Source organism: Nelusetta ayraudi, unplaced genomic scaffold (assembly GCF_046127955.1).
Source record: "Nelusetta ayraudi isolate G7.1 ecotype Tasmania unplaced genomic scaffold, CSIRO-AGI_Nayr_v1 ptg000042l, whole genome shotgun sequence".
NCBI classification, from domain to species: domain Eukaryota; kingdom Metazoa; phylum Chordata; class Actinopteri; order Tetraodontiformes; family Monacanthidae; genus Nelusetta; species Nelusetta ayraudi.
This window is the reverse complement of record NW_027466092.1, coordinates 1,066,981-1,082,704: the sequence shown is the minus strand read 5'-3', so window position 1 is coordinate 1,082,704 and position 15,724 is coordinate 1,066,981. Positions and strand designations below refer to the sequence as shown.

Here is a 15,724-nt window from a genome sequence, read left to right as displayed (position 1 = left end):
TCCTTGATAGGTATTTTATTTCATATATAGACGCTTTCTGTAATCAAATGTGAGTGCAATCAAACAACAGCAATACAAACATTACCAATGCAGTCTGAGAACCAGGAACAGGGTTAAAACAGGGGGTTCACTCACGCTACATGGCGAGCAGCTACTAACCTCATGGACAACATTTAAAAATAATAATAATAATAATAATAATAATAATAATCCACCGTCAGGACAGTCCGCCGTCCGTCCGTCCGGCTGTCCGTCCGGCTGCACCTCGGACCGCGGTGAGGCGGGGGAGGGGGAGGAGGAGGCGGAAGAGGAGGGAGGAGGGGCTGCACATCTAACCCGCCTCCGGCTCCTCCTCTACCTCCTCCTAGCCCCGCCCACACCACACTCCACCCACCCTGCTGCCTCCATGAGTCCCGACTTCCTGTCAGATCTTGGTTGAAACAAGAGAACCTCCCTCTTCCCCCCGTTATCGTGATTATCGTCGTCATCCTCCTCCTCCTCTCAATAGTATCGACACCAAAAAGAAACAAAAAAAAAAAAAGGAAAAATCAAAAACCAAAAAAAAAAAAAAAATTTCAACTCGCACTTTGTCTTACAGCAGGAGCCAATCAGAGGTCCTTCAGGTGCGGTGGGCGTGGACACGCTGAGCCAGAGAGAGTCCTCATGCAGTGTCCTGCCAAGGTGGTGCGTCAACACACGTGCACAAGGTGGAAGCTGGGTGTTCACGGTGACCGTGTGTGTGTGTGTGTGTGTGTGTGTGTGTGTGGCTTAGTGTCAGAGACAGAGAGAGAGAGAGAGAGAGAGAGCTAGAGAGAGAGAGAGAGAGTGTGTCTGAAGGGGGAGGGGGGAGAAGCACAGGTGTTTTTAGGCAAAGTCTGATAAGATCCAGAAGCACAAAAAAATAAAAATTGAAAATGAAAATAAAAATAAAGAGTCCAGGAGCAGAAATGTTAACATACGGTCTTCATCCACCCATCATCTTCTCTCCACCCTCCTCCTTCTCTGAGACACTCGCTCACTCTCACACACGCACACGCACACACACGCACAAGCTTATAGGTCCTCCTGTCACTGTGAAGTCGGGCGTCAACATTCAAAGAAAAGAAAAAAAACACCTGGATGGTCAGAATCACAACTGGCTTCACTTCATTCAATCTGGACATTTCTGGGGGAAAAAAAGAAAACTTTCCTCCTGGTTTAAAGCAGTTTGCACGTGTGTGTGTGTGTGTGTCTGTGTGTGTGTGTGTGTGAAAACATGTGTCGTCTTTGTCCTGCTGCTGCAAACACACACGCACGCTCACTCACTCACTCACTCACGCACGCACGTACGTACAACCAACAAACGCACACTCAGGCACTCCAACACACACCACATGTCCTCTGGTTTTTGTTTCGTGGAGAAAAAGAACATGGCGCAATGGAGAGACTCCGCCTCCGCCTCCTCCTCCTCCTCCTCCTCCGAGGGCTGGGGGGAGGGAGGGGGAGGGTGGGGGTGGACGCACCGATCAGCGGGAGGGGTGGGGGTGGAGCGGGGGGAGGAGGGGGCACCTCGCCGCAGCTACCAGGGGTCCTCCATCTCACTGGCACTCTGAGAAGAGAGAGAGAGAGAGAGAGAGAGAGAGAGAGAGAGAGAGAGAGAGAGAGGACAGTCTGTCAGCGACGCAGCCAATGAGGGGCCGAGCAGTGAGGAGGGGGCGGGGCCGAGCGGGGAGGGCGGGGCCGCTTCTCTCGGCAAGCGAGACGCCGAGACAACGTCGGAGGGAAGCCGGCCAGTATTCATCTCTTCTTCCCCTCAACATGAAATGCGAATATTTCCATCAAATATGCGCTTCCTGTCCCGTTTTTGTGGCTAAATTTGATTCTTAGGTACAAAGCTGGAAGATGACATGCAATACGCTCAGACAGGAACAACTACCCCCCCCCAGTTGTTCCAGAGAAGAGTTCAATGTGGACTGTGGATGGTTGGAGCAGCAGTTAGGGCAGGCTAACTCGCTAGCTCACTGGGCCGTGCTGAGAGACGCTGCTGCTTTTATGAACACACACACACACACACACACACACACACACACACACACACACACACACACACACACACACACACACACACACACACACACACACACACACACACACACACACACACACACACACGAATCAAACCTGAAATCATCCTTTATTTGTTCATTTGTCACTTTAAACTGTGCAGCGCTGATGTGGCCCCATTGAAATTGCATTACAAATACAACTCAAACACACACACGCACGTACACACAGTTGATTAGACAGAAACTGATATTGAAGTGCCTCATATTGAACAGTTAAGTGCTGTACATGCTTGGGCAGAGTCACTGGCCGCTGCTGCACCGACTGACAACCTGCAGCTGCTTTCACACAAACTCCACACGGTTGGTCCAGGTGGGCTGAGGAACGCCTCCGATTGGTTAACACGACGGGACGAGGAAAAAAAAAACAAAACAGAGTTGACTCATTTTTTTTCCAGATGTCTGGCAAAAAAACAAGATTAAGAAACCAAAACTTCTGGAGTGGTTGGAAACCTTAAAGGTTGGCGTCGGCTTTGCAGACTCCGAGTTGGAAACAGCAGCTCTGATGTCACTCTGATGTCACTATTATTCTTCCTCAACGTTGACATTCCGCCATTATGTCCTCGCGGTGTGTGAAGTCCTGCATCGTCAGACCTGGTTTTAGTTCAGGCTGCTGGGTTTGGTCCACAGTCAGTCAGGTGCTGGATAAGAAGGAGGAACTCAAGCCTGGGGAACCTTCAGGACGTCCTGCGTTGCTCTACTGCTGCTTCGACTGTCGCACACTGCGGCAGCGTCGTCGCCGGCTCCCACAGCTAATCTCTTTTTTTTTTTGCGGGGTTTGGCAGCAGGGTGACAGGGGAGGAGATGCAGTGAGGTGAATGAGAAGCGCCCCCTACAGGCAAGAAAGCCACCAAGCCGCCGGCGACAGTGTGAGTGTCTGGGAGGAGCCCCAGCATCTCACACACACACACACACACACACACACACACACGCACGCACGCACACACACGCACACACACGCACACACACGCACACACACGCACACACAACATAGTCATATGTTTGCAGAAAGAGGGTTCCGAGTCTGTAGAGGGACTTGATCCAGTAGACGGTGCCGATGTTCAATACTGTGCAGTTGCAACGGAACCTTTGCTCCTTTGCTCCTTTTCTCCATCAGTCCATTAGCTGAAAGCAGGAAGAGGGGGCGGGGTCTGAGAGGGGGCGGGAGGGGAGGAGGAGTCAGCCAGAAGCCAGGAGAGGTGAAAAGAAGCCAGCACCCTGTGCCAAAGGTTTTCGATGCAGCTGGGGTTTTCATCTGCCACTTTTTTTCGCTGGAGCCGGTTGTGCGGGGCGGAGGTGTGGAACTGTCCAGCAGGGGGCGCCGCAGCAGCGCTAGTCTCTAACAGGAGGAGGGCGAACGCGTGGCTCGGGGGCCAGAACGTGAACAGACGGACATAAGAGGCGCCGCCGCGTTTTTTTACTCTTGGGCGAACTGACGCGTCGGTTCAGGTTCTGTGCCGGGAGGGGGGGGGGGGGTTGGAGGGGGAAGAGGGGGAAGAGGGGGAGGGGGGGAGGAGGCGGACACAGCTGATCAGCCTTCTGGGAGGGGGGAGGGGGGAGGGAGAGGGGATCAGGTGGACGGGGGGCTGGGCTCCAGGTCGGCCGTCTGCTGGCTGGCGTCCGGCTCCAGCGTGGTGGGAGAGGGCGGGGGGGAGGGGGGTGAGAGGGGGGAGGGGCGGGAGGCGGGCCACTCCTCCTGCCGGCCGTGGCGGCCGCCGCCACCGTCGTCGCTGCCGCCGTCCCCGTCGCCATCGGCGCCGTCGCCGCAGGTCCTCTCGCCGCCTTCCTCCCCCTGCAGGTGGTACGAGGCCAGGGACTCCTCCAGCACCGTGCGATACTGCCCCCGGTGGTGCAGGCGGAACTGCCGCAGAGCCTCCAGCAGGTGAGCCGCCGTGCCGCCACCTCCCTCCTCACTCTCCTCCTCCTCTCCCCCCGCACAGGCCTGGGGTGACACGCCAGGGGTCAGAGTCTGCAGGCAGGCAGCCACGCACGCACACCGCTGCCGCTGGCACACACACACACACACACACACACACACACACACACACACACACACACACACACACACACACACACACACACACACACACACACACACACGTATGGCTACACATACCCACTACCCTAAAGGTGGGAACGGCAGGTGCTTGAGCTGACCTCTGACCTCTGACCCAGAGTGTCTGTGTGTGTTGTAACTGGAGGGGGTAGCGTGTGGGTCGCATGGGTGTCTCCATTCAATCAGGCCACACACACACACACACACACACACACACACACACACACACACACACACACACACACACACACACACACACACACACACACACACACAGCTATGAAATGCTTTTCTTTGATTATTTCGGGCCAGAAGGTTTTGAGGGCCACCAGGTGGAAGCAGTGAGGAGTGCAGGTCGACGCGCTTGTGCAGAGTTTGAAGAGAAGAAAGAGTTGTTTTCACAGCAGCTTGCAAGGAGTAGGAAAGTTTGTCTGTTTTCAAATGGGAAGAACATGAGCGGTTTGAAAGAGCATTTCTGTGTTGAGGTCACGTAAATATGGACAACACGCCTGAGAAAACAAACTGGAATGATAAAAATAAAATATGAACGCTGCTACCAGGGGTGCTGGAGCTCCCGCCCACCAAACTGGTTAAAAACATCTGTTACAAACTGCAGCCCGAGCGCAGGAAGACGTTTGAAAGTGGATGGATGGATGTTAAAAAGTGCTTTTAAAAGGACCGTCGGTGAGTGATGGGAGGGGCCGAGAGACAGACAGACAGAGCAGCAGGAAGTGTGTTGACTGTGTGTGTGTGTGTGTGTTTCAAAGACACATTTGGCACCTGAGAGGACAACTAAACAGGATTTAAAAAATGGGGGGAGGGGTTATGACCTTTACGGCAGCCAGACACAAGGTGGCGACGGTGACATTTCAACTGCTGCCTTATGAAAAATAAATGAATCAACTGCCAGTGCAGTTAAACTCCTCATGGCGATTCAACTGAGAGGATTCCAATCAACTCAGACGGTCCGAGTTCTGGAGGCTTGAACTGAGGCGGTCAGGAGGTCCAGCTGGGATAATGGACAAACTCCCAGAGTTCCTCTGGGGCCTCGGAGGTCAACAGAAGGCTGAAAGCCTCCTGCTGGAACCCACGGAGGTCATCTCAGCTGACCTTCTCGCTCTGTCTCTCTCTCACACTCACACAGGAGTGACCTTGGCTCGGGCTGCCGTAGGTTTATGAGGTCAGACTGAGGCCGGGGGGGGAAATAGGTGGGGCTGAAGGGTGAGGAGGAAGTCTCGAAGAGCAAAAACTCACCCCTTCCTCTTCTTTGTGAGGGTTCAGCTTGTTGTACACGGCCTCGATCACACTTCGTCTGCAAAGACACACACACACACACACACACACACACACACACACACACACACACACACACACACACACACACACACACACACACACACACACACACACACACACACACACACACAGGTTGGGAGTCTAAAGGTGCAGTATGGAACGTTCAGGTATCTGCAAGTGTTGAGTTCAACAGCAGCTGCGTTTCCATGACGGGTTTTTCGCAAAACAAAAGCGATAATTTGAAGATTTGGGCAAAGTACAATTGTGATTTGCAGGCGTTTCCATTGAATGGTGCGAAGCGCATTAATTCCGTAAGAGCCGTAATTCTGGTAAATCTCGTCCCCCGAGAATTCTCGTAATTCTCGCGGGACGAGAACAGCGTTTGCTTTGGTTTGCTTACGTTTGTTTTGCCGTCAAGAACGGTTGTTATAATTTTGTGTTTTCTGTGCAAAGCGTTCATAGCACTTAACATCAGCCGTTCTGAAATATCTGTTGTGTGTGTGTGTGTGATGGCTGTACTTACTTGCTGGCCAGGCCTCCTCCAGGTGGGAGGTTGGGGATGTTCTCCGAGGCGATGCTCCTCAGGACAGACACCAGGTCGGGGACTCCGCCCTCGCCGCAGTTTCCCAGCAGCTCTGCAGCGCACAGAGGACGACACGACACAACGACACAGCAACACACAACGGTCAGTGCCTCCGACGTCCACTGGGGTGGGGGGAGGGGCGGGAGGAAGTTTCGAGCAGCCGCAGCTGGAGAAAGTCAGAGACTGCCTGCCGACCGTCAGCAGCAGCAGCAGCAGCAGCAGCAGCAGCAGCAGCAGCAGCAGACGCCTCTCAAATATTTGTTTTGCCTAAAGAATGTTGGTTTTGTGGCGGTGACGTGAGACTGAGCTCAGCGTGACGCCACTTCGGCTCCGTCTTGGTATCGGCAGGAAGTCGGAGCAGCAGGCCAAACATTTGCAGGCGTTTATATCACGAGGACTATACAGCCTCTGTCCTGCCATCATTCACTGTCTGCTGCTCGCAAGCCCCTTTCACCAAGTGTGGGCTGAGAATCAGCCCTTTGTGACATCACAAAGTGCACTGATAGTACTGCCCCTCTCCGCCCTCTGATACCGCCTTGGTTTTGTCCCCCGTTCCAAACAGGTGGGAGGTCCAACAAAGCTTCCGTTTTAAAAGAAGGCTGCAAACAGAGGGCTAAATGTGCTCAGTTCTGGAGATCTGCAGTGTTTTTGGAGAATTTATCATGTCTGGGATTTAAAGTCTAAGAAGCGGTTGTGCTTGAAATGTTTGTGGGTTTCACCTTTACCACTTCACCAGATGTGCGTGTTTGCCAAGTGAGGTGAAAAAACAGCGGATGAAAGTGGCTGCTGCCAGCCGGCGGTGTGAGCTCACCCTCCACACGGGTCTCCAGGTATTTGTCCAGCTCCTCTTCCTTTTTAACAGCCTCCTCGGAGACCTTGGGCGCTCCGGGGAAACAGACCACCACCACACTCATGTTGTCCCTGCTTCCCTGCAGGAGGACGGCGACACACACAGGAGAACGTCAGGGGGAAACCTCTGGCAGTCAACTCACAACCAGCTCAGCGAGAGGCAACGGTTACCGACTGTCAAACGTGACATCCAGCTTATTTCTTTATTTAGTTCTTACAAATTCAATTTATACAAAGATGTTCCTTTCAGTCAAATTCTGCCACATTTCCCATGATTTCGCACATATTTGCGATTCTGTCAGTAGCTGCTTTTTTTTTTCAAAATTAAAGCGATATTTCTAAAATTTTTCGACAAAGTGCAATTGCGACGTGCAGGTGTTTCCACTGAATGGCGTGAAGCGCATAAAGCGTAATTCTCGTAAAATCTCGTGGAACGAAATTACATTTGCTTTTGTCCGTTTCCGTTTGTTTGCTGTCAAGAACGGTTGTTACATTTTCCCCCTATGATTACTTGCAATAAATATTCTGCCTCCTCCGTCGTCCACGCTTCACGCGCCATTTTCACTTGATGTGAACTGGTCACGTGACCCACGTACGTCACGGAAACGCGGCTACAGTCACGCATGCGGTCAGCGGGGGGGGGGGGCAGCGGCGGGCGCGGGTTCTCACCTTGTGCAGGCAGGTGTCCACCACCGAGTTACACACCTTCTCCAGGTCTTCGCACACCCGCAGTCGCGAGCGCACAAAGTCACACAGCTCGTCGTTGGACATGACGTCCCAGATGCCGTCGCACGCCAGCACCACGAACTCGTCGCCCTCGGCCGCCCGCTCCAGCACGCACACCTCGGGCTCGGGGCTCACCAGCTGCTCCGTGGGGCCCTTGCCGTCCACGCATTTGTAGTCATAGTCGCCGAGGGCCCGGGACACGGCCAGGGAGCCGTTGACCCGCTGGATCATGACTGAGCCGCCGGCGTTCTGGATGCGCTCCTTCTCGCGGGGGTTGCAGGGCTTGTGGTCCTGCGTGGAGAAGCCCACCTTGGAGTCTCGACTCAGGACGGCGCGCGAGTCGCCGCAGTTGATGAAGTAGAGGTGGGAGGGGCTGAGCAGCACGCACACGGCGGTGGAGCCGCTGCGGTCCAGGCCCTGCCGCAGGTCGGAGAAGCTGCGCATGTACTCGTCAATGTTCAGGAAGCCCGAGCGGATGCCGTCCTTGACGCCCTCCACCGAGCCCGAGGCCGAGCCCGAGCCCGAGCCCGATCCCGAGCCCGAGGCCGAGCCGAAGTCGGCGCCGCCCGACAGGATGTGCTCCAGCAGGTGGCCGGAGCAGTAGTTGGCCACGCGGGAGCCGGCGTGGCCGTCGTACACGGCGAAGAAGGACCAGTCGGCCAGTCCGTGGGGGAGGCCCACCACGGCCGTGTGGGCGTCCTCCATCTCCACCCGCCAGCCCTGCATGGAGCTCAGGCCGTAGCGCAGGCCGTTCCCCTCGCCGTGGGCGCTGTGCTTCTCCGTCTTCGGCTTGTCCAGGAACGCACCCATCGCTGCCTACAGCTGGAGGGAGGGAGGGGGACGGACAGGCAGACAGACAGGCAGACGGACGGACAGGGTGAGACGATTGAACGGAGAATAAGACGGAAGACAATCGGTCTGGAGTTCAGCAGCTGAATGAGTCAGTAGCTGCATTTCCATTGATACAAAAATGTTCCTCGCCGTCCAGAAGATTTCAAGATTTCAGTCAAACTCTGCCACATTTCTCACGATTTTGCACATATGCAATTCTGTCAGTAGCAGCATTTCCATGACAGTCTATCGCAAAATAAAAGCATTATTTCTAAAAATTTCGACAAAGGACAATTGGGATTTGCAGGCGTTTCCATTGAATGGTGTGAACCATAATTCTCCACGAGAATTTGCCAGAATTACGTTTGCTTTTGTCTGTTTACGTTTGTTTGCCGTCAAGAATGGTTGTTCTATTTTTCTCTTTCATTAATTGTAAAAATATTCCATCTCCACCTCCTTCCAAACATAACACACCATTTTCACTTGAAGTGAACTGGTCACATGACCCCGTACATCACGTCCGGTGACGTGTAAATGCAAAGGAAAAAAAAGTGTTTCCATGACACTTCTGAGATTTACCTCTATATGGATACGTCTGAAAAACCACCTCATGAGAGCGTCAAAACCTTTTCGCCATATTTGAGAGGTTTGTCCAAGTTTAGCTGTTTCCATCACCAGTTTTTTATCGCAATATTTATGTTTAGCGCAATTCTAGGGGTCATGGAAACGCAGCTAGTGGTGTTTGAGTGAGTGGTTCAGTCGGCTGCTTCACGCTGGGAATTATTAAAGTTTTTTTTTGTTGTTGTTTTTTAATGAGTTGGCTGATACAGAGACCAGCAGAACCCCTTGGACAGCGAGACAGGAAAGGACCGCGTCGCTGTGGGCTCCTTTAACTGGGAACACAGGGTGAGTAATGCTATTAGCCGATTAGCCGGCTGGCTGCTCCTCGGCGAAACCTGGCGGACGTGAAGCTGCTCCGCCGTCGACCATCTGCAGACGACTCTGACCACCAGAGGACCATCTGTGACTGGTCACTACGACTGGCAGACAGACAGCCAGCTTTGTTTATCTTCAGGCCAGAATCAGAATGAGAAAAAAGCCCACTACAAACGGCGCTAACTGTTGAGCTGCCGGTCCAGGGAGTGGAGTCAGAGCTGCTCATTGATTGACTTTTCAAACAGAGCCGCCGCTGAGCTTATTCACAGGACTGATCCGTCCAGAACTGAGCCATCCAACCGGAGCACCAAACGCTCTGTTTCGGCCTCTCCAGAAATTCTGAGCGGCGCCGATCGATTGTGACCCAACAGTCAACAGCTGCTGCGGCAACGAGGCAACTGGCGGCGTGTTTCTGCTTCTTTATTTGGCACTCGTGAGCTCTTGAAATCAATAAAAAGCATTAAAATTGGAGGCGGCGCTGGCACATCCTCTCCTCCTGACGCATTGATTCCTCGCCGCGTGCGTTGCCTCCCACTTGGTCGCCCAAAAAAGGCTGCACCGTGCTCCCGATGATGGCGGCACTCTCCTGCGGAATGTGTGTGTGTGTCGGCAACGTGCATGTGTGAGGCGGTGGACGGTGGATGTGCGAGAAGACGACGCCCTATAAATAAACGGCCGGCTGGTCGGTGTGTGTTTCACACCGACCAGGGGCGGGGGGGGCGGGGGGGTTTGCTACGCCACTCAGACCTGCAGATCGCCGCTGATAGGCGGCCGCTCCGACAGGACCCACCCCCTACCGCACGCCGTCGCTCACATGGGGGCCCTGAGTTGATCATGTATGGAGCGAGCGCTGTGGCCACATATGTGAGAGTGAGAGAGAGAGAGAGAGAGAGAGAGCAAGAGAGACAAGCGTGTGTGTGTGTGTGTGTGTGTGTGTGTGTGTGTGTGTGTGTGTGTGTGTGTGTGTGTGTGTGTGTAACGTTCAGCGATTCTCGCTAAAAATAAAACAAACACGCTGCCGTCGCCTAGCAACCGCCCACCCTGCAGGGCAAACATCCAGGCTGGGCTTCATTCAGCGACATCCCCCTCACTCTCTCACACACATTCAGCTGCCTGGCGGAGAGAGAGAGAGAGCGAGCGAGAGAGAGAGAGAGCGAGGAATTGCATCATCCCTGCCATGGCGGCAGCAGCAGCAGTCAGACCCTGAAAGGAGACGTGCAGGCTGAAGCAGCACATGCAGCTAAATTTCTCCCGCTGACAGTGGTGTAATAGACTGAGGACAACAGAGCAACCCCCTGTACCACACACACACACACACACACACACACACACACACACACACACACACACACACACACACACTTTCTCCATTGAGATTTAAGACCAGAAGCCCTCGGCCACTTAACCTGCTTGAAATCTGCTGCTGCGCATTGAAGAAAAACACAAACGCCCCCTCATGCGAAGACGCACGCGTCTGCCAAAATCCACTGGCTGTGCAGTATGAAAAAAAAAAAGAAGAAGAAAAAAAAAAGAGGGAAGTGGAGGATCGCCGATTACGTAATCTCTGCAGAGAGGCCGAGTGGCGCCCGCACACGCTGAGAGCGAGGTTAGCACGCAGCTTCCGGCCGTGGCTGCCTGCAGCAGCAGCAGCAGCAGCAGCAGCAGCGGCAGCAGCGCTGGGACCCGACCAGCAGCTGTGACTGCGCTGGCTGTTACGGCACCGCAGCCAGCAGCGGGGACACCTTCATGAGCTCAGAGTGACTCCTGCTCGTCCTCGTGATGACATGTCAGGTGCCACCGCCACCGCCGCCGCCGCCTGGTCTTTCAATCACCACATCCAAGGGTCCCCGGAGAGGCTCCACTAACCTCCGAAACCGCATCACGTGCAGTTCGACGTGTCACTAGATTGACATTGCATCCAAACAGGGTAGGGAGGATAACAGAATAATATATATCCGCTGTTGCTACACAAACTATAGAGAGAAATGAAAAATGACAACCACCACTGCTGATTAAACTCCAGTGTCAGAGCGCAGCAGTGAGACGACCCTGCTGGAAGTCACGCTGGTGCCTCCTCTCACATCTTCATTTGGGATAAAATGCCTTTACACCCAACAAAATAACGCAGCATACACAGAAGACGACATGTAATCAACACGGAATGAACCCAGTAAACCAAATCAGCTGTTCCACTCCACTGACATCGGAGCAGATACTTTTCCCAGTACTGGGAACCAGTGACTGCACCAGTCGTCCCAGCTGGTCACAGTCAATCTCCCACTGACACTGAGTTTCACCTGCGCCTTGCTCTTCACACGGCTGCTGCCGGCCCAGATAAGATTATCAGCCCTGAGGCTCCCGCTATACCGCGCCTGGCTGCAACACGCTGTGATGTCACCTACTGGTCACCAGTTCGCCCCACCATCAGCTGATGGGGAAGGTGAAAAGTTCAGCAGTCCGGTGCAAATTTCCAAGTTTTCTCAGTTCAGCTTCACACAGAGCTGTGGCTGTGCATCACAGCCACAAGCAGGCAATAGAGTTGACTTTTTTTTTTGGAGGGAAATACAGGATTAAACATCTGATTTCTGTCTGAAATCACAGAACACTTTTTTTCATTGTCTGACGTGACCGTGGGAAGGAGGAGGAACATCTCTGCCTTGAGAGAGCGTTCCCAGGTTCCGTGCACATATTTCACCTCAGCAACAGCTGGGAAAAAGTTGCCAAAACGACAAATCTCTACATTTACGAGGTGCCCTGTAAACGGCCTCGTTAGATTCTCTCTGTAGATAAAAAAAAAACATATTACGGAAAAATATTAACCAACTAGTTCATTTGTTAAACTGTTTCACATTTGCGGAAACAACTCAATCAAAGTGCACAACAGATGAGAAAAAAATTATATTTACTGAGTGACAATGACACAGTGAAGACGGCAGGAAATGGTGCCTTAGCGAGCAGAGTCAGTAGCAGTAGCAGCAGCAGCAGCAGCGCGAGGCCTCCGCCCGGTGCGAGGGTCGACGTCAATCACCTGTTGCACCATGTGGCAGCCGTGAGGTCGAACTGAACTTTGGACAAAACCTGCGAGGAGCAGAGAAAAACCTCCAGAGGCCTCACCTGTCCATCCGGCAGTGTAACGCCTTCCTGCGCTAATTGAATGAAAAGATACCGCTCGAGACATTAGCCGCACCGCCGTCTCGAGCAGCACCCGAGCTAACGTCGACTTTCTCCATTTATTCTTCTTCACTTCCTGCTGTGTCCCAACACAACGCCAACAACGGCTGAAACCGTCGCGGATTGGCGTTCACTGGATTTGTGAACTCTCCGCTGTCCCACTGCGACGCAAGGAGGAGAAAACGCAAACCCAGATGCTGAACAGATGATCACACAGTTGAGAGCTGCATTTCAGAAGCAGACCAAAGAAACGAAATCAAAGAGCCGACGACCTCACGGCAATGAGACAACAGGCGGCATCCTCCACCTGCGGAGACCAGCAGCAGTGTTTTCATATTTACATGTGCGTCAAAGAGTGGAAAGAGTCACTCTGGGCCGCCAGTCGGCCCCTCCCTGGCGTTCAGCCTTCTATAGAAAATATTGTCACAAATGTGAAAAGAAAAAGACAAGGAAGTGTCGACTTCAACGGACATTCAGCCAACTGTGGCCTGACGTGTTAAACCAGAACATGGCCACACACACACACACACACACACACACACACACACACACACACACACACACACACACACACACACACACACGGTTGATGGTGTGGATCACAGCTGCGTTGAAACTGAGGGTTCCGACGTCTTCTCCAAAAGAACGTCACCTCACTTTGCAAGTGAAATGACGTTTTGCGTCCACCGAGGACGGCCGGGCTGAAGGCCCGATGAACGAGCGGGGACCCGAAGTAAACCAGACGTGTGAAAGTCTGAGTGGACCGTTTATCTGTTGAGCAAATGGAAAACGGAGCTGCCAAAACTTGGTGGCAGCTTTGTGCTATTTTCGCTGGCCCAACTGCAGCTGAAGGTGAAGTCAGGCATCAGAGGGAAATGTTGAGGAGGTTTCAGGTAATGACTAATAAAAACAAAACAAACAAAAAAAGAACCCCCGCTGACAACACATGACAAAGATAACAAAAACACAATCTAATAATCTTTTCTATCCGGCAATGCGTGGAAATGTTTCCGATCTCAGTTTCATGGTGGAAAAAGTAACAGACAGAAACTAACGTGCAGTCACTGCTGGAGCAGAGCTATTACACACCTCAGGCAACCTCCGAGGCACTGTAGACAGTCATATTCACAGTTCAATTTGGTTTACTCCCTAAACCTTCATTTATCTTTTGGCTTCAACCCTTTATAGAGCTGAAATATTTAGGAAATTAAAACTTTAACGCGGTATTTAGAGGTTAAGCCAGAACGTAGTTTTCTATTGTAACTTATCCTTGCTTTTCTATAACTTTTTTTTTTTTTTTAGGTTAGATGAAAGTGAAAACAGTTAAAATACAGTTCTTTTCCCATCTTGATTTTTTTCAAGTGATATAAGACAAAAAAAAAAAAATAGCAGAGAATCATCACTCAATTATGAAAACATCGATTTCCTTTTGAATATTCACACAGCGGTGAGAAACTTCGAACCAATTAAAAAACACATTTCTAGCAAGTGACCGACAAACTGAGTGACTTCAGATTCCTCGAGTCACCAGCAGCAAGAAAACTGTCCCAGTTGATGTAAATATACTCCCAAAATCACAAAGCCTCTAAATACTGACGTCACACGGTACCTGTCGTCGGTCACTACGAGGTGCTTGCAGCTACTTTGTGGGCAATATGTAAATATTTAAGAAGTGCTGTGACAAATGATGAGCAGCTGACCAGCTGGTGAAACCGAGGGAGCAGCAGCAGCAGCAGCAGCAGCGCACAAGGACGGGCTAAAAACCGCTGTGGCGGCTCCTGACAAACACTTTTCACCCCCTGCATCTCAGGTGAAGCGGCTGAGTAACATCACGGGCCTTAATAAACACACAGGCCATATGTTTATCACCCCCAGAAATACAGCAGCAGTCCACCCAGCAGGACTCGCTGCCTGCACCGCCTGGACACGAGTAACCGACACTTAGAAATAATCACATATTGCTGCTTCGTCTTCTTTTTCCTTCTCATTTCAAACTCTGTATACCTGCAGTACTTCTGTTCGACGCATCCGACCTCTTGACGACACATTTCAAGGATGAGCCGCTGGACTCGCCACCGCGGTGTCAGGCTAACGTCACCTCGCTAATCATGACCACCTGACGTGATATCGCAAAGTCGGGCTAAGATGTTTTTAGCTCGCCGCCGCTACGTTTACCTCGTTTTGCACCGAAAGCACAGCGGCGAACCGTGCTGCACCGTTTGACTGCCCGTGGCGGCATTCGCGTTTGCTTCCCCCACCCGGACTGTAGTTAGCGGCGCCGGTAGCGACCAAGTTACTTCGAAACTTGGCGTTGCTCGACAAGATTGCGCTATTTTTTTTGAAGACACGGTTTGTTTAAACGGACGTGTCGTCGGGGTGTGATGACGGCTGCGTGGACCCAGCTGGCTGTTTTTAGAGAGGCGTTTCTATGTTAAATACCGATCCACTGATCACATGCCCCAGTCCACTTCACAATGGTCCCTCTGCCGAAAGGCCTAGTGTGCCTGTGTTGACATGAGCTAACGCTAGCGGGCTAGCTGCTAGCCACCGCTGGGGCCAACGCAATCCCCCCTCCACCCTGTCAAACTCGTGCTAATGACGTTAGCACACGCACACTAGCATGGTACTTACGTTCTCCTGCTGCCGCGAATGTAGATCCACTCTCGACTGTTTGTCGGAATCTGCCGCTGGCGTGAAGATACGTCGTTAGCCAACCTGTCTGGAGAGCTAACGTTAGCTAGCTTAGCTGTGTTATGTTTCCTTATTTGACAAAAATGACAGAGATTGGCCTCAGAAGATCGGCGATAATTCCTTTCTTGGTGGTTCCCTGCTTGGACAGCGTTGATTTTTACGCATGTTTGACGCCAGTTCTGTCTCTCGCATTCAATCGAGACAATTCCGATCGTCCCTAAACAAGTACGGTCACTGAGAATTGGTTATATTATACAACACTGACTAATCTAGCACTTTCTTCAATTGAAAGGCCAGAGCTATCCTTCGACTTTGGGTGCTGAACAAGAGGAGGTGTTATTTTTGGCATACACTCTCTGATTGGTTGTCGTGGCGAGCCATACCGCCTGTTAATTGGCTAGATTCGCTGTCAATTAGCTATGCCCCTTATCCAAAGGTAGGTTCTCATTGGTCGATGACCGAAGTTGGATGACGCGATGTTCC

General features: G+C 52.2%; 1 protein-coding gene across 2 annotated transcripts; it reads right to left on the bottom strand.

Moving 5' to 3' along the window:
• Positions 1 to 15,569, bottom strand: ppm1bb (protein phosphatase, Mg2+/Mn2+ dependent, 1Bb). Of its 2 annotated transcripts, none has more exons than XM_076033492.1 (6): positions 15,182 to 15,567; positions 7,556 to 8,434; positions 6,849 to 6,966; positions 5,978 to 6,089; positions 5,413 to 5,470; positions 1 to 1,588 (listed from the first exon to the last, which is right to left on the bottom strand). In XM_076033492.1, exons 2-6 carry the CDS (start codon positions 8,420 to 8,422, stop codon positions 1,559 to 1,561), a joined length of 1,185 nt encoding a protein of 394 aa, XP_075889607.1. In that variant the 5' UTR covers positions 8,423 to 8,434; positions 15,182 to 15,567; the 3' UTR covers positions 1 to 1,558. The 2 variants fall into 2 exon arrangements, with proteins under 2 accessions (XP_075889607.1, XP_075889605.1); XM_076033490.1 differs by lacking the exon at positions 1 to 1,588 and adding an exon at positions 2,152 to 4,044 and having other exon boundaries at positions 15,182 to 15,569.
• Between the last annotated feature and the right edge of the window lie 155 nt (positions 15,570 to 15,724).